The following is a 19,410-nucleotide window of genomic DNA, read 5'->3' on the forward strand; positions in this document are numbered from 1 at the left end:
CCTAGTAAAAATTTAATATAATAAAACAAATTGAAAACGGCAACATTATTTTAACCATTCACAATTAAAGTGGAAAAAAAAAATCATAAGGCAGCCATTCATGGAATGATTTTGTGTACAAATGGTTTGGAAAGAGACAAAATTACAGTTCCATACATGGAGTCAGGTAAACAGCAATGACCACGCAGTGTTCTTCCCTGGAAAGCCAAGGCTGCTGAGAGATGTAATAAAAGGGCAGTAAGAAAAGAAAAAAAAAAATTTATTTTTAAAAGAAGTTCAAGGTGAACAGGAATCTGAAATTCATCATAAACTTTCCCACCATACTGCAACCACTCCTCCTCCTTCCACCCCCGAAAGAATAAAAATACGCTTTCCTCCTCTTCTCCCCAAGTCCCAACACAGAACAGGAAGGCAGCAGCATTTATTCCACAGCATCTCTCCCTCATTCTGCATAGACCTGATACCACACAGACACATCTGCTACTGTCAATAACTCCTTGAAGGCTCTGAACTAGTTCCTGAATAAACACAGTAGTTTTCCTAGGCCTCCTGGATAACATTAGCCTTTTATTCAACCTGCCTGGAAATAGTTCTTTAAAGTCAATGGTGGGTTTCTGTGTTTAACACCCAGCCATCTGACATCCCACAGCTATCAAAAACATCTATCCTGGTGTGACAGCTCTGCCATCCTCACTTAGGTTAGTGTCAGTGCAGCTTCTGCATCTGTCATCAGGTGCTGAAAAAGGAGTATTTCCCTTCTTTATATAAGGAACAACAAAAGAATCAGAACAGTAGGGAAAGTACCTGAACATACCCTGATCAAGAGAAAAAGCTTTAGTCCAATTCCTATTGCCAGTTAAGAAATCATTAACTGAAAAAACAGCTGACAAGATTTATACATTTCCTAGAGGGACTTACAGAAGGAAAGGGGGACGTGCCTGGCACTTGGTTAAAGCATTACCTGCTAGACCTGCTGCCACCTACCTCACAAGAGAAACGACAGGCAGAGATGGCTATTACAGAGAGAGCAAGAGGAATTTGTTTGCACCAAGGTCCCCTGAGGAGTAGAAAATGATACCAGATGGCTCTGACTACATGTGGTGCTTGGATTTGCTGTAACAGATGGGGAGATAGGTAAAAAAAAGGGGATATGATAAAATGGACCATTTTATTTAACTCATTAAAATACTCTGCCTCAAGAAAATAATCCTCCACGTGGAACTAACAATTTGGAATGGTTTGATCACTTAAAATTGTATATTCTCCTTATCGCATAACAAAGTTTCGTTGGTCACTGCAGTTTCAGCTACAGAATTGAAAGTAATAGCTCAATACAGAGGTAACAGAGGCAGCCAAAAGAAAATGCTGTTGCTACTTCTAAATGGGTAGGGAAGGGAAAAAATTAAAACAAAAATCATGAGTCTTCTATCACTTAACCAAGTGCCAAAATTAAAAATACTTGTTATCAGAATTTTTGTGCCAATTTTAAGTTCCAATGTGTTCATTTAAAATCCTGCACCTGCTGCTATAACTTGGCCTCTTGTGTTCATGAATCATTAAACTGGTGGCTGCCCCAGAAATTGGAAATATGATGTGAGGGCCAGGAGAAAAGCCAAACGAGAAGTCCTCTCAGCAATGGCACCTCTTGTGATGAACACGCCAGAGGTGATGCCCACAGTGAAAAGGCTGTCACATCCTCACCAGTACACACTCACCCCACTGGGTACTATCCACACGCTCCCACACTGAAAGAAAATGCATGAAATGGGACCTGGCGCAGGTATCTCCCTAGAACAGCTTCACTATTGGGGTGGGGTGCAAGTGACAGGTGATAGTTTAAAGAAAAAACACCTACCTTTTTATAAAACATAAGCATCTGATGCTGCACTAAGCTATCTCCTGCTTCTGCTGTGGATCTGGCAAACTCTCCTGCTTTTAGAAACAGTTAATGGAAAGATTAAGCAAAGTAAAATAGTGAGATTATCAAGGAGGGAGGTAATTAGGGGGCAATCAGGAAAAACACTGGGAGCTCTGGTGTAAACATCCCTGTGTATCATTCACATGTGTCAGTAACCTGCTTCACTGAACTTTTTAAACAGGCAACTTACTAGTTGCATAGGTATGTTGTAAAAAAAAAAAAAGTTTAAGTATGTGCAGGAGAAGAGCTCATCCATGTCATTAACTCTGCAGTGGCTTTTCGGAACAGAATTAAGTTTTGAAGGTCTGATGTCAAAAATGCTTGTTTAGGCCCGACACACTCATTCTATCTGAAAATACTGTCTTGTGGGAAAAGATGATTTTGCATTGATTTTTATATAGTAAAACACACAAATGAACAAGCGCTCCTGGGGATCAGTACTAGGTTCAACCCTGGGATATACCTGTATTGTTACAAAGCCAATAGACAAGGCAATGACTAGTCCAAGAGCCAGGCCATACCCGTTATTGAACTAGTAGACAAACAGGATAATGACAAAAATGTAAAGATGTTAAGAGGCACAATGGCCTGCGTAGTATAAGTGTTATGAAAAACAGACACACTCATTCAAATGGAAACAAGAAGCACTTCAGTTAAGAAGATATTTCAAGCCTTGAAAATACATTTAAAAAAAAAAATCAAAAGAAAGATGTATTTGGCAATGTTATCTTTTAAAAAGTGCAGATAGAGTCTAGATTAAAAAGGGTACACCATTGAAAAGTTTTCCCCTAAAGAAAGAATTTTACATTGAGTCTGTGCATGTCAAGCATTTCTGACTTTCCAATGCACTACAGTTATTAGAGTATAATATATTTTGCATAAGAGAAATGGTGCCTGACAAGAGAAGGCTGTGTCTTCGAAAGGGAGGGATCTTTTACTACTCTTCTGCAGTCTCGCTCTTCTCACAGTCACCTCTCAGGTATCAGCAGCTGGCAACAAGGCCTCCAGTAGATTCACTAAAACTAATACTTATCAGTAAGAGGCAAATGCACAATCGCCAAAGTAAAACGCCTAACCGGTCTGCTGGGAACCCACAATTTGGGTTTGGTTTTTTTTCAGAACCGCTTTAGAAACACTTTGTACTCTATCTGCAGCATAAGTATTTAACTAAACATCTTGTTCTGCTAGCCCTAGTATCTTTTATTTAATGACCCCCCTCTCCTCCAATTTCAGCAGTTCAGACTTTTGAAAATGAGCTAGCAAAGTCCTCTGGTCCCTCAACAGCTGTCTCCACCAGATTTCTACTCCTCAGAGCCCAAAACAGCTTGATTTCAAAAGACACTATGGTTCTCTCTCTCTCAACAGTAGCAGTAGTGTAATTACAGTACCAAATACCTAATTCCTGCTAACATTTCTGGTGCCTATGCTTTACTTGGCAGAAGACCATCTCCCAAGAAATACTGCCTTTTAAAATTTATTAACAATTGCATAAACAATCAATATTCTCCTTACTTCTATCCTTTGCCTTAAATAATGGAATACGCCACAAAATTCATTTGCACTGTCTCAACCAGCTGATTCCCTACTCTAATCCTACAAATTGTCTACATCACTTCTTTCTTATAGTGACACTTGTGACAATAGCAGTGTTGTCCAGAACTCCAAGTGCAGCCCATTTTTGCAATACAATTAGTGACAAACATTACAAGACCAGTCACGCTGTCAGGACAACACAGAACCGATGGGGGGAAAGCCCCCTTCTTCATTAGTAAGACCTTCAGCCTCTCACACGGCAGCCATCCTTTGTTTTTGCTCTCAGCTGTGAAAGCTGAATTGCAGGATACTTTGGTGATTGCAAATTCGTGATGAATCCTTATGTTCTTCCCCGCTCACCTTTCTTAACTCCAAATTCCATCTTCCCTGAGAATAGGGCCAGAAGTAACAATTAAAATAGCAAATGTCTTCAGAAAAGAAAGTTACATAGAATTTATGTCCGGCTGCCAAAGTACATTTTGCTACACTAAAAACTTTCCCAGTATTCCTCATTTTGCGATCAAGGTTCCCTCTGAACTCCGTAAAGTGGATGGGATGGATGATGGGTAAGAGACAATGATAAAGGGAGCAGCCCACATTTACTGCTCATGTCAGATCAAGAAGGAGAACAGTGAAATTCGAACATTTAGTGATGGTGTCCAATGGACAAAACTAGAGGAATAAGGCATCCTAATACTAGGGCTGCCACCTCGAGACGACTGAGTCCTTTTCCTCCGGTTGATTCAGGTTTGTGGCTATGAGCAATTCCTCCTACTTCTGGGAGGACATGGACTGTGGCAACGTAAAGAAAAGTCCCAGCAGAAAACAGCATAGCAACTCCGGTGGCATTGACTTCTGAAAGGGCTTCTTTGCTGCTCTGAAATGGAAAAAATGGAAAAAGCAAAAATGAGGATAAGCAGCTCTTCAAACAATAATAATAAAACCAAAAATCTATAAATGTCCAGACACAGTAGGATTTCTATCAACTCTCATTCTTCCGTAATGACAATAGTTTAATGTATTGTTTAATGTCTTGCACGTTACTTGTATCAACTGACATTCTAAAGTTGATGTGAGGGGCAGAAAGACACCTCTCAGCCCAGATAGGTCACTTCAGACTTCTAGGAACCCTTACAGAAGAAAAAAGCCATCATCTACGCAGAAGCATCTTGTTTGACCATTTCACAGCAACATAAAAAAAAAAAAGTCAAAATGATAAAATGTGCTTTGAAAAATATAAAATTCAGATTGCAAGCTCACAAAATTTAGGAAGGACACTCAGGAATGACTTCCCCCCCTCAACCAGTTCAAATAAGATGTTAGCCTTTACATATCTGGTCCCCTGCTGGTGAGAGCAAGATTTGCTAGATTTAAGCCCCAAATCATCAGTCTTTCAATATGTACAAGAGCCCAAACTTTTCCAGAATTTCCATGCAAATTCCATAAATAAGAAGATTCCATATCTTCTAGATCAAAAACTTGAGCACCTCTTCACATTCATGCTAGGATTAAGATTGTGCTACATATCATTGAATGTAATGAAATACAAACCTCCTCCTATCAGTTTCAAAATGTTTCTTAAACAATTTCTAGCTCATGTGTGATGTTAGTTCTCCAGTATACTCTCAGGTTACTTTTCCAAAGAGCAGGAATACATCTTCTGCTCTGGAACTATTTAACCACTGCGACAGCTTTTGCATCTTATCAATTCTGTGTTCTTTCTGAAGTGCAAAATGCAAACCCTACTCTTAGTGAGCCTACACCTAAAGAATTCTCAAACACCATCCTCATTTCTATTTACAACTCCCACCCCTTTCTGCTGTCTCCTGTGCTACACTATCAACTATAACTTCTTTCCCACAAGTAAAGGGATTAGCCTAGATGATTTACTTAATCTTTCCTCTTGTGCCTTGAGTTTTATGAGATCATGCTATACTCTTTACGATAACATCGTAAATGTCACCAGCACAGCCCACAACAGTGAGAAATACAGGAGTGTCATCACATAATAAACTCATGCACAGTGGCCCATTTCACAGACCATTTGTTGTATAGAGCCAAGGCAAGACTATGCTTTCAGGAGCGTGAGAGATGACCAGTTCTAGAACGGTGGGGAAAACTAGCCAAGATGATTGTCTACCTGCATATTAAAATGAGAATACATGGAGCAACACTGAAAATAACTACGCAGTAATCGGACAAAATGTGGTATGTGAGTAAATATGTTAAATTCTCAGAGGGAAGAGGTAGGAAAAAAGACAAATCAATCTTCTAAAAAAACCACAAACCTATACATAATTATAGAGGATCTATATCACTGGTTCTGATGGAAAGAAGGACTTATTGTTCCACGCATTCACTTTGCTACCTTTTTATCTACTTTTTATTAAACATCTCCTTTCTGCTAATTTTTTCAGAGTTTGGGTATTTTTTTTTTTTCAATTGACCTCGTATGTTAGGGTTTTTCCCCCCAAATTCCACCACTAAGCTACATTTTAGGCAGAACAAATATCACAGACTTACCTTGCTTAGCCCTAAGTATGTCACCATGGACATAACAGGTGCTGCCAATGCAAAGACCAGCAAGTGTTTTCTAATTCGATTCCGCTCCAGCCCAGCGTGCATCAGGAAGGAAACCAGGCCAAAGGCAGCTGGTGCCTGCAAAAAACAATACTCACTGGTAATATAATCCCTTCTAAAATCCCCTGAAATCTGAGATAAAGTTCAAATACAACTTACTAGTATGAAATGCATTGAATTGGCAGAAATTCAGGGAAAGCACTAGTATGTTGCAGTTAACCCAAATCAATAGCATTCTGCAGAATGCCCTACCTTAAGAACAGTACCTAATGGAAACCCATGCTCTATCAGAGTACACATTTGTAGTCATCATAAGTATTCAAATGTTCATTCTCACTTGAGTGGTTACTATAATCCCTAAATCGCCATTAACTTCTGTAATTTCTTTTTTTTTGTCCTGATACTATGGATCCTTAGATGGACAGTTTCTATAGCTACAGCAGAAAAATTCTACAATTAACATAGAGAGGAAAACATTCCCAAATAAATACAGCTGTCGGTCTGGTTTTGGTAAATTCGGCCGAAACCACGACAAGCTGTCAGCCTTTGCATGAGCAAAGACTTAAAATCTCTTTTGATTAGTTCAAGTTCAGTTCCCTTTCTGTTCCCACTGGGAAGCAAACAAATACTTCCTTCCTCTCCCTCTGCTAGCATCCAGTTTCTCATCCACAAGGCATTGCTGTCTGGCTACTCATGAAATTGACTATATTGTGCTCACACAAAGACAGTAACAGTCCATTCTGACAATTTTGAGATAAATCATTAGCTAAAATATATCGATCAGTTTTTATACACAGAATCTTTTTTGTTTTAAACCTAGAAGGAGGAAACCATGACTGAGGGGAAAAACAATGAAAAAGGCAAAAGCATCAAATAGGATCAGTAGAATAAAAAAAACCACCAGAGAATAAATACATTTCCCTGTCGATACCAAGGATTTATTGACAACCTTTCATAGGAGATCTGATATTGTACAATTTCAGAAGACAGTTCTAATTTGAACATTAAGAATAATAAAAATAAGTTTCACTTGGCAATAGCCATAAACTAAGATTCACAGCAAGACGTGAGATTGTCACCTTTGAAGAAGATTACGTAAAGCCTAGTTTACTGTACGAACAGTGAAGAAGTAGTAGATCTGTATTTCCTAACATTTTGGACATGCAATTACAGAAGCAAGATTTTTGGATAAACGTGTGACTAATTATTGTAACATATACAATATATATATTGTGCTGGCATAAGTCAAATATGCATCTGCACACATATGCTTAGAACCTATATAGCTAATATATACCTTTGTACAAAGGAATTAAGGAAAAAAGACCTTCCCCTCTTCAAGAGCCATTGTTTGCTTGTTACCAGACAACGTTTAAAAGTTTTTCCTGCAAAAATGGCATGTGATTGACCTTGAAGCTACTACAATAACAGAGGTAACTGGACATTATATTTTAGTACTCTAGTATTAGGTGGTTTCAAAAGACTAACCCTTTAAATACTAAAACCTTTTATAACATAAATATCCTTCCCATTTTCTTGACAACATCACAGAACCAAAAAACTGTTGGAATCAGCATAAAACTGCTTGTCCTCCTGGAATACACTAGCATATCGTTCTGTGCTTCACCCTCTAAAACTTCTCTGAATACATCTCTTACAGCAGGACCATGGGGGGGGGGGACCGTGGGACCATGGTGTTTGTTTACTTGGGTTTTTAAAAAACAAACAAAAGCCACCCACAAAACACACCACCTCACTATCTTCAGAAAAAAATAAATCAGTGTGAAGCTGCCACATTTCTTCACGAGCTATTATTCTCTCCCTACTTTTGGAAGACTTTTCCCAACCACTGCACCCAAGGTAGGCAGTTGGAATTCTCTCTCGCTCGTGCCTCATTCAGATTTAGCATCCAACATTTGTTATTCTGTCATACACCATACCAGTGCTTTCAGTCCTTGAGGCTTGTACTATTAATCTGTTCATTTCAGTGGTGTTACACATTTCCATATTACATCACTAAGGAAACTTAAGGTCTTTAGTAATTTCTGTATGCTTTAACAGTCTTTTAACGAACAAATAATTTTTGGATGATGACTCACCTTGTGCAACATAATCGCAACAAATACTATCAACTGGACACTAGTCTGAGAAGTAGAAGCTGCTGCACCCAATGCAACACCATCAGCTGAAAGAGGAGTGCAAATTCATGGATTATTCCTCCATCCTGAGCAGTTTCAGCTTTCCCACCCCCCCCAGTGGCTGACAGTACAAAACACGTTGATTTGAGAAGTCCTGTTATTCAAAATGCCATTAACTACACCAATCCAGCACGATTCGCTTCCCTTCGTTAAGCCACAACAATTTCAGGACTTCAGACAACCCTCAACAGGAGCTGTCTTTTTTCCCCAAGACCATAAAAACCATATTGAGAATCTACTCAGTATTCACACATTCAGAACTGTTAGAACCAGGTAACAAGTTATTTTAGTCTTCTATAGTGGAAGTGGGTTCCTATCTAAAATTTAAAAATCTGCTTTAGATTCTAAGCATTAAAATCTTAATTATTCCTCTTTAAATTTTTAAAAATATAGATACTATTGTAAATACTATTTTCTTACCATTTAAAATAAATATATTGTCTAAACAAAATAGGAAATGGATACTATATTAGTCTTTAATATACAGATACTTTGTTTATTGAAAAAATATATTTGATCAAAATCTTACGACTTATCTAGACAATAACTTTCAGCAGCAGAGTAAAAACATCATATTTGTACTACATATATATAGTGAAGAATAACAACATGAACATAGATTGACTGCTGTACATGTGTAACTTTTTCAGTCCTCGCAAGTCATCCCAAATCTGTTTCAAATCTTTGCATTCCACCCTATAATCTCCTTTCTCCACAAGATATTCTTTTTTAAAACTTAGGTTTTTTAAACCCTTAGTTCTTCCTTCCTCCTCCCCACTTTTTTTTTTTGTATTAAAAAAAGCCACCCTCAAAACCAAAAAACAGCTGTTTCTAACACATCTAAAGATGAGCCACAGAGCAGTGGAAGTCCTTGTCAACTGCTAACAGTAGGTCCCACTTTACCTGCAGCATGGACTACTAGTCCCAGCGTTGTGGTGATTTTGGAGTTGCCTGATCTTGCAGCTTCTGGATCTGAAACGGTTATGAGAAAAAAGTTAGCATAAATAGAACAAACATACAAATTGTGCTAGAAGAAAAATTCTAAGTATCATTGTGTCCCTACCAGCATCTTAGGCTGTTGAATTCAAAACTATCCGCTTTTCTGCATTAGATTAATGATAAAATAGTTTGATACTTAACACCTTCAAATTACCTGAAGTTCTACCAAAAAACAAGCAACAGACAATTCCCTGCAATTTACAGGATGACTGATATAAGCAGAAGCAGTCATTTTTCTTAACTTCCTGAAAACAAATGTTAAACTTCTGTGCTACCAAGAGCAAGACAAGCTAGTTTTGCATCCCTGGAATCCAGAGCTGCTCCAAGAATCAGGACGATTTTTCCCCATATAGTCCAGAGTCAGCTTTTTCCTTCAGGTGACAGTCTGGGGCAGTCTCTGTTGTACTCATTCTCCAGCAATTCCCAGCAAGCAAAAAATTCTACTTATCATTGGCAGCAGTGGAAAGATTTCCCTCCAACATTACACACCACAGAGAAGAAATGAAGCCAGTCCTGCTTGAGAGCCAGCCTTTTGACTGCAATTTTTTGACAATTCATACAGCACAACAGGACAATATCCACCACAAGGCAACAGGCATTGAAACTGTTATGAAGAACCACTGCAGCGAACAGGGCAGGTAAGTCCTACACAAGTATGGAAATCTTATTACTCAACTGTTTAATTACAAACAGTTGAGCAGCTGTTATTTAATTATACTAGTGGTCAGTAAGCTGACTACAAGCACACTTACACAGCTACTTGAATAAGTCTGCATGGCTGCCAAAAGGGAAAGTCCTGTTCCTTTCCTCCTGCCTGTCTCCCTGCCCTCCAGTCTCCCTCTTGGTGCCCAGGCACCCACGTAGTTGCCCAGTGAGTCAGATCAGGGAAGTGAGCGGGCTAAAAATTAATGTATTCTCTGCGGTCAGATTGATGTTTTGAATCAAGAGGAGTCTATTACAGCAGTCAATCGCATAAGCTCCTGTTGGATGACTGTGATAGCCTATTCACGTCAAACTGGAGGAGATCATTCACAAAGAACATTTCCTTTAAATTTGTCTTGGATTGACCAGAACTAAACACACTCAAATAGTGTGTCACATTTCATTTCATACCTCCATTCTAACCTACAGAATTTTTCTAGTTTACAGAAAGTAAAGCCTAGCCGCTTGGAGATAACAAAACTAGCAGACATTGGTTCAAATGAGAAAAACGTTTTTCTCTGGTAGCTTTAAAAAAACATTACAATAACACTACTACATTTCCTGTGACAGAGAGAGATACTAGACAAAACTTTACTTGATATCCTAATTTATAGTGTTTCTCTCTAACACAGATCACAGTCAATTTTCTCCTGATATCTGCTCTGATCAGAAACATCGGAAAGGCTCATAATCTGTACAAGCCAAGGATACTCCTGGCAGTTGCTTACCTACATCCCCTTGTCATCCTCACTGCCACTGTTTCCTTTGAAAAGCTCTGAAAAATCAGCTAGCCGCGGCTGTGGCTCCATTTACGCTTCTCTAGGAGCACAAATGCAACACAGCTCCCGCACTGGCTTCCCATCCATCCCACCACACTAACCCCATGTAAGCATTTACACAGCAGCGCTATGAACTGCCAAGGATCCAACCAAAACACATCCCGCCTCCTTGGAGTGTGTGTTTTACTTCTCCTTCAAGATCAATTCCTCCATTTTTGAGGGCCAAATTCCACCATCAGAGGAAATTATTTGGGAGAAAACGAGCAGCAAAAGGCAATAAAATACCTTTTTCAGAGGACAAAAAGCCTTTGGTGCATTTCAAGCTACAGTTAGAGCATGAAGCCACAGGCAGGAAAAACAGGCAACTGTAGGCATTTTGAGAGTCTTGCAATGAAGCTGAGAAATCTTTGGACCAAGCAGGAAATATTTTGAAGTAAGTGAGGTTCCAGACTAGTGTGGGAATCCAGCTGTGCAGTTACAGTTAAGGACCAGAGCTTACATCTAATCATTTCTGCATTCTTATGTAAGATAACGTTTCGTTCTTTGCAAATTTTGCCTACATGTATGACAATTAAGTAGGAAAAACAAACGAAGGTAAAACTAACCTGAAGTTTTTTGGAAAATCAAAGTAATCCCCTATGGGTGACACTGTAAAACAGACAATAACTCAAGGGTCAAGTCACCCTCCACTTCCACACCATATGTGCTCATACAGTTACTTCATGTTAGCAAAGCAAGCTCTCAAATTATGCTGAATTCCAGGACAGATTTCCAGCAAAAACATGTCACACAGACCTTGCTTTATGTCTATAAAGCACCTACTGAAACTCTGGATGTGACTGGTCAAATTAAATCCCAGTAGCAGTCCAGAAAATTGCAATTTGCTAATCAAGACTAATTGGGGAGTCTAACTGAAGTGAACCTTTACTTACCATCTGTAGAGTGCAAGTGAGAGCTGCCTATCTGGTCCACCAGCAGCATGAAGACAAAGCCGAGGACAAGGGACACACCAATGTAGGCATGCAACCTGGAATGGTCGTGGCCATACTCATGTACAACTGGGATTTCCGCTACCTTCTCAGACTCCATCACACGCTGCATCTCGCTCGCTGGGTGGTGCTTCCCTGTGGCAGGCAAGCAAACAGATTAGGAGACAGGGGACTAAACACGGAATGGTCACTTTTCTCCTCTTTTGCTGAAAGCATTCCTCAAGCTTTCTTGGACAATACACAAAACAATGGACTGAAGTTGCCAAAGGAAATTTATTTGCTGGTAATACTCAAATCAAAGCTTCACTACACATACACATAGGTTTACAAACAAATAATAATCTGAATCATGATATGCTATTTGGTCTCAACCTACAAGGTCAAAAATTAGAAATAATATATTCTCAGGCCTATGGGAAAAGACGGAAGTAATAGTAAGTGACTTTTATATCAATGACAAACACCTGTTTTGATAACAAGCAACCAGTCCGAGTTAAATTACACTTGGAACTGGACAAACGCAGACACCTCTCTCTCCCTCTTTTTTTCCTTCCAGTTACATGAATATACCTCAAAGTTTCTTTAGGCACCTTTCTAGGGTGCCATTTAATTAGATGAGTGAAGTTGCAGGAAAAATATACTGAAAGTTGTTAAGGTCTCAGAATCTTAAGTTTAACTCTGAATATCCTAAATACTAGAAATATTTTTTGTAGTTAAATCTGTAGTACCCATTAATTTTCCCTCTCTGCAATGCAAAAAAAAAAAAAAAAAACCCACACAAAAAAAGTCCTTACAGACAGACTGGCTTTAGTCACAATACTGGGAGCTGGGAACTGAGTCTGGATTCATTCAGACAGAACAAGTTCTTTTTACCTAGGTAAATGCTACTGATATCACTACTGAAGTAATGGGAAGTGCCTTTTTTCCTCCACATACTAAACTTTAAGTTCTATAGCATATAGCTCTAAACAGTAGACTGTAGTTTTCATACATGAAGAGTATGCCCCATTTAGTAGGGAAAAAAAAGCAAACATTTACAGCAATTGTATTTACTGCTAGCCATTTCATTACAAGAAAAATTTAGTCTACTTAGAATTAAAACTGAATGGAGAGCAAACCCGCAACTACAGCTCATTAGAGACATCTGACATCAGAGTGCACAAATTACAGTATAGTATAAAAGCATAATCAGAGGTTCTTTCACTTCTTGATAAAGGATGATTTTTATATATAATCTTCTGTTTACTTTAAATTTAAGTAGAATAACAAAAATTTAGTTGAAGCTAAAAAGGATAAATTAAAGCATATTACTAAAAAGAAATTTTAAACAGTGTAGAAACAAGAAGAAAAGCAGAGTATTACAATTATCTCTCAATCTCAGATCAGCAACAACATTACATCAGACACTTGCAAAGTTCTCTACAGCCTCAGCTTGATAGTCCTTTCTCCTGTGACCACTACGTAGTTGCTGTTCACCTTCAGACAAACTTCTGATTTTGATCATACTGGAAAAATCTCATACATGCAATGGCAATGTAATATCACAAGACCCCAAGCTAAAGCAAGATTTAAAACGCACTCCAGAGGCAATGAGCTCTGACTATTTAAAATAATGTCAAAACCTCAAATCAAGGTTTACTTAAACTTCTGGGTATAAGATGTGCTCCATGCTCATGTCTCTACAAGACACATAATTGCCATTAGCTTCAAGCTATTAATCAGAGCCTGTGAGGTTTTGAAGACTAGCAACAACCCTGTGCAGATTCTACGTCTAATATCACCCAAGAAAGAAATGTCTCCTACTCTGTGAATTAGTCCTATATAACCATAATTTTCAGCCAAGTATACTAAGGTAGCTTAATTCCAAGATGCTCTTCAGCTTCAAAGGAGGAAATTCTTATGAAGGCAAGTACATATGGATCTATAAAACACTTCCTGCAGCTGCTTTAATGAGAAGCAATCTAAACTAGAAAAAGCAACAGCAAATAGTCCACAATTTCATTCTCTGCCAAAGGCGTCCTTATACCTCCTTTGAAGTTCCAGTTAAAGTTTAACTCTCCCCAGAACAAGGAGCACTACACATGGCTTGGCAATTAAGGTTGTGGTTCCATGAAAAGAACAGCACCTGGACCTGCTAATGACTGGATCACTCATCAAGAGTTATCCAGTCCACAGCCTGATCACATCCCTCTGTCAGATCACTAAGAGGCAGTATCATGCCTATGGCAGTTTTGTGATTCTATGCCGGATTTGCTGTGAAACCTTCCCACCAATCTCATGTTAAAAGCCCTAGAAAGAAGCCCCAGTATATCGTAACACCATGACCTAAGTTATCTTGAACAAGGCCATCGGGATTCTTACCTTCCAAAATGTCTTCATAAAGTGCATGTACTCCTTCTGGCACAATGACAGCCAAGGCAGTTCCACACAGGAGCCCAGCGCCCAGAACAGTCACCAACTTTAATCTCTCCTGCAAGCAAGTACAAAACAAGTATTATCTTTAAGAAAGAAAATGTTTTCTTTACTCTCCCTCATTAACAAAGGTTGGGGCAGAGGAAAAGGGGAGAGCGAATGATCCACAAAACGTCTTGTTGATTTTTATTCAAGAACTCCAGTTGCATAGCCCTATACTTCTAACGATTAACTTTCTGAAAAGTGAACATATGCAGTGTCTGATGCAATCAAGTGAAGTAGGAAATGAAAGTTAAAGATGTTCCATTTGACTGTTAATATCAGACAAGAAATGAAGTGGTGCATGCTTCAAAACAGCAAGAATTACTGTATTTGGCACTAATGATTATTGGGGTCTAGTTCACTCTCTAGGGACTCAAACTGTAGGGCTTGCGGAGACAAAGGAAGATTGAAAGTACATGAATTTTGAAGCACATTTGCAACTCTATATTTTAACTCCATTCTAGGTTTGTTTTCAAATATATCCTTCCTATTAGAAATCATACTTAAACATGCAAGTTCCCTAAAATCTGTTAGGTATGGCACAGAACAAGATAAATTGCTTGTTTGCCAGAAAAGCCAATCTAAATAATAAAAAAGAAAATACAAGAAAGAAAACTAAATTACCAAAAGCAAACCCAGAAAGAGAACCACTAACACAAATGCATCTACAGAAACAAATACATTGCTTGAGTATGAAAACTGCCAAGTCAACTGTATTTATATAACACAGAAAAGGGCTAATAAAAGTTTTAGGACTACAGAAAGAAAAAGAAAAAAAAAAAAGAATTTTTAGACAAAAAAGCAGCAGGACCACCTGCTGGTTTAGAGAGACAGAAGAAATGACCTTAAGCTGTTATTAGACTGTTACACGATAGATGGACTATATTTGAGTCTCTAAACCAAACAGCTGCTCTTGTGCAGAAGCTTGTCCTTAAAACTGCCATACTTTAATGGCCTTCTAGTAGAGTATCGCTGAAGAACCGACTTTTTTTAAAAACATCAAACTGTGGATAAAAAAGTAATTCAAGAGAAAGACACTTTTTTCCTACTTGAAATATCTGATGCTGTTCCACATATTTAAAAAAAAAAAAAACACACACAACAAAACCAAGGTGTCCCGTGAAGTTTCAGAACCACAGTATCACAGCACTTGCAGAATGTCAGGTAGCTACAAAATATGGCAGAGGGGACTGAATCCCAAAAATAGGTACAAAACCAGAATTAGGAAAAAAAAAAAATGTAAAAAGTCTTACTCAAATGAGAGTTTGAATGAAGGAACTGCATCAAACTGGTAACAGTGCTAATACACATTTCATGTCAGTCTTTTTTTCTTTTTAATCTGATTATGAGATGCATAAATGCAGACCAGTGCTTATTGTTTTTACAACCATTTCTAAGCCTTCCGGTGGCATTTTAAAAGGAGTTAAAAGACTGTAAAGGCATTTAGGGCAATAGAAATTACATTCCACTCTGCAGGTAATTACAGACCATGGCAATCTCCTCTCCTCTCTGCAAAGACAGGTTTTAATATATATTTGTTACATAAGTATTGCAAATCTGCAATTAAACTTTAACAAAAGATACACAAACTTAATGTTTTTATAGTAAAGAAAAATAGTTTACTGCATATTCCAGGACAAATTTCTACACCCACAAAGAATTTATAAGTGCTTGCTACTATGAGTAAGAGTTATCTTCCTAGTTATATTCCAATTTTGGGCAACAAGAGAGATATCGCCCCTCCCAAACTGACTGAATTCTGTTTTACCAACATAAGAATACTTTACTATTACTTTTTGCTTCCTTGCAACTACAACATTGACAGGCTAAAGTCAAAGCCATATACTGAACATCCAGTTATATAAACATCTAATAGACTCTAAAAATACGACAACTTGCAGAGATTGTTTCTCATAATTTCTGTAATAGCCCTTATCATATCATATGTAGCAACCATGAGAATTTAGATGCTCATAACTATGTAGCATACTTTTTGTGGCAGAACCATCACATTGTTCCATGCAAAATGAGATGTCTGGGTGCTACCAAAATACTAATGTTAATTACTGAGGACCTGGAGACAGAGGTCAGTGTTTAACTAACAGGAAACCACTTGCCGTGTACCGTTATTATGCCATCCATTCTTCTCATTCACCATAGTGACACACATTGTTTCATCTCCCCAAAATAGGCCACACATGCATAGAAGAAATAGGAGGCTCTAGAGAAATGCACAACAAGCTTTCTGAAAGCAAGCCAAATGTGACCATATGGAAACAATTAGAGCACTACTGGGGAAATTTCAAATAGTACTATGCAAGAGATGTAAACACCTGTAAAGCTTCCACAACACGCACCGTATACTGGCACATGTAACAATCACACTTCGTAAATTGTTATACAGTGGCAATCTACATGAAAAAATAATCTTCAACACCCACTGTTCATAAAGTCGTTTTGAAAAAATATAGTGTTTTACAAAGAAAAACAAGATTATTTTTATACTGTAGCACTATAATCTCTTTTGCATACATCCATAAACACAGGGGAAAATGCGTCAGAAGTAATACTGTTTTATTACAACCGCAAATACAGAGTACTGCTTGATTTCATTTGGGCATCTATGAATTTTAAAGATCCACGAAAATCACACATACTAACAAGTTACTGTTTCAAGAAAACCATTCCTCTCCTTTTCAGTACAAAATATTTAGACAGTGAATACAGCATCTAATAATTGCAGCCTACCCAGACAAGCAAAAGTCATCTAGTTTGATCCAAGAAATCAAACCATTTCAGTTACAAAAACCACTTGTTTGTCTCGTTAAAAACAGGAGCAATACAGTAAACAGTGTTAAAAAAAAAAAACACGCATAGGAAAAGTCTTAAATCCTGAAATTAGCAAACTGATCCCCAGCTCAGCGTTTCACCGTTTGTTTTAGATCTACACAGTACTGAAACTCTTACTTGGACCTAGCAAAAACTCACACCTACTTTCAGTGGCAAGCAGTTCCACTCCAGTCAACACTGACTGGCTGTGTTAGGCCAGGAAAGATTCAAGTGCTAAAACTTGATTTTTTTTTAATTTTTTTTTTTTTTGCGCGCATTTAGGCTACAACGCAGGAGACAGTCTCAAGAACTGGGATAGTGCTGTTTCCAGAGTAACCAAAGTTAGACCAACAGAGTACTGTAAATCAGGATTAAGGTGAAAAGGTACATCTGCATACAAAAATAAAGTGAAGTTGTGTTCAATCTCAACCTTTTTACCACCAATGTTTAGTCATACCTGGCTTTGCTGGAGTTTTATACTTTCCAGAATATCCAAATATAATTAAAAGAACAGAAACCAGTGTGAAACCAGAACACAACCAATAGATTCCACAGCAAAAAAACTCATCTGAAGAAATGTATTATTAACACTAATGAACAATTTTATTGTTCTCCAGCATCTGGGGTATATTATGCAAAGCATTCATTTTTGTTTTCTAACCATTATAAGTGGCCAGTGGGAGGAGGCATTTTTTCTCACCAAGGCCACCTACAAAACTTTTTGCAAATGACAGAATGCACAGTCCAGTCATTTCAGTTTGAAGTTGTCCATGTTGCACAGGCCTAAGCAATCATTTTTAAACAAAACAATCCCAACATCTAATTACACAGTTCCAGGATTAGATAGTATTTGCATGTAATTTGCAGAGCGATTCAGCTCCTCTTTTAAGCCAGCATAGCATGCGGATCCTTAAAAATATCTAACTTGTGTAAAACTGTATCAAGAATGTCTGAGATATCACAATAAACTTGATCATGTGTATGTACCGTAAAATACAGCACATACACAAAAGACTAATAAATGTGTGTTTATTGCTTATGCAGAGTGTTTTGTTTTCTTTTTCTTGATCCACAACAGATCTGTATTCCTGTAGCTATTGGGAGCCCCAAAACGTTTATGAGCTTCCTGATTTGTCTATATAAACATAAATAAGCCACATAAACACATATCAAGAACTCTACCTTCAAACCACACCAAATACAAAGTCGGAGACAACCGGCGACTACCAAGCACATACATGAGGAAATGCAAAATTAAATACAAAAAGAGACAATGCTAGTGTGCTTGGAAGTGTTCTCAGCAAGTCTGCAAAAAATTCCTTTGTAGGCTTCAGGGAAAAAGGGAGTTTTGAAAAGCAAGACGGTGGAAGCAACAGCACTGAAGACATATAAGGGAAGGTCCAAAGCATCAGATGAAGCACTGGCAAAACAGAACTACGCTAATGTTTATGTAAAGCCTTCAGAATATATGGTCATGTTTCAATCCATTTAGCTGAATGGTACTGTTACCAAAATGGACAGCCCTTCCCTCCTTGCTGTTCAGTCTACTGCTCCCAAAGCCTCCTAGGAATGGTGGGACCAAAGGGCAGGTGCAACCAGCTCTCTGACTCGATGGAAGATCAAGTCACATCTCTCTTCCAGCACTTAACTTTCCAAAAGTAGCACTGCTCCCAGCAGAAACGGGAAACCTCTCATAGGAGAGCTCTTACCACCTCAGAACAACTAAACGCTCACTACACCACAACCGTACACAACAACCATCACTTAGAAAGATAAAAACCCCTCGGGCATGAGAGGATATTAGAAGACTGCCAGAGACTGTAATCATCAACACCTCAGCAATCATCTCTTAGAAGCACACGAATACATTCACTTCTGAGCTCCTGTTGGAACTGGGAACTCATTCAATCCATCAAAGTCTTCCTCTCCTTTAACACCACCTTCTGTATCCAAGATAATTTTCCAGAAGAATGCCTTAAGTTACACAGGACAGGAGCACAACCTGATGTTCTGTTGTAATCAAAGAGCTAAGGTAGCAGAAATTATGAACAAAATTGTGAACCAAACCAAAGTTTTCTGAAAACATTATCTGAATTGCTTTTAAAAGCCCTAATTTGAATAGCCCACAGACACAAAATAAAACTTAACCTTACTTTGGAAGTTTCTGACACAAGCTTATAAGAATAACAATGTCCAACTCCTATCATGTCCTTCTGTCACATGCTCAGACTTTGCTTTATCTGAAGCTGAGATGCTTGGACTGAATCTGGTACACTTTAACGGCTTTTATACACATTGTAGAATGAGTATAATTTTACACCACAATTTTGAATGAAAATATCACATTCACAACTTCTTTAAAAATCTTTTAAAGTTACAACATCGCCCCAACAGTACTGCCATGCTTGAAAGGGGAAAGCACTAACTCC

At 38.2% G+C, this 19,410-nt stretch overlaps 1 protein-coding gene across 3 annotated transcripts in view; it reads right to left on the bottom strand.

The window, feature by feature from the left end:
* SLC39A9 (solute carrier family 39 member 9) overlaps positions 1-19,410 on the bottom strand; it is a 20,201-nt gene continuing 791 nt past the window's right edge. Inside the window, exons 2-7 of one of the 3 annotated variants that reach the window (XM_074148748.1) lie at positions 14,060-14,168; positions 11,642-11,833; positions 9,133-9,201; positions 8,131-8,216; positions 5,975-6,109; positions 1-4,328 (exon numbers count right to left, since the gene is read on the bottom strand). In XM_074148748.1, the coding sequence (XP_074004849.1) occupies positions 4,098-4,328; positions 5,975-6,109; positions 8,131-8,216; positions 9,133-9,201; positions 11,642-11,833; positions 14,060-14,168 (822 nt within the window). In that variant the 3' untranslated portion in view covers positions 1-4,097. The remainder of the gene's footprint in view (positions 4,329-5,974; positions 6,110-8,130; positions 8,217-9,132; positions 9,202-11,641; positions 11,834-14,059; positions 14,169-19,410) is intronic. The other 2 variants (XM_074148750.1, XM_074148749.1) reach the window with 2 other exon arrangements.

Source organism: Numenius arquata, chromosome 6, assembly GCF_964106895.1.
Source record: "Numenius arquata chromosome 6, bNumArq3.hap1.1, whole genome shotgun sequence".
In the NCBI taxonomy this organism is placed as follows: domain Eukaryota; kingdom Metazoa; phylum Chordata; class Aves; order Charadriiformes; family Scolopacidae; genus Numenius; species Numenius arquata.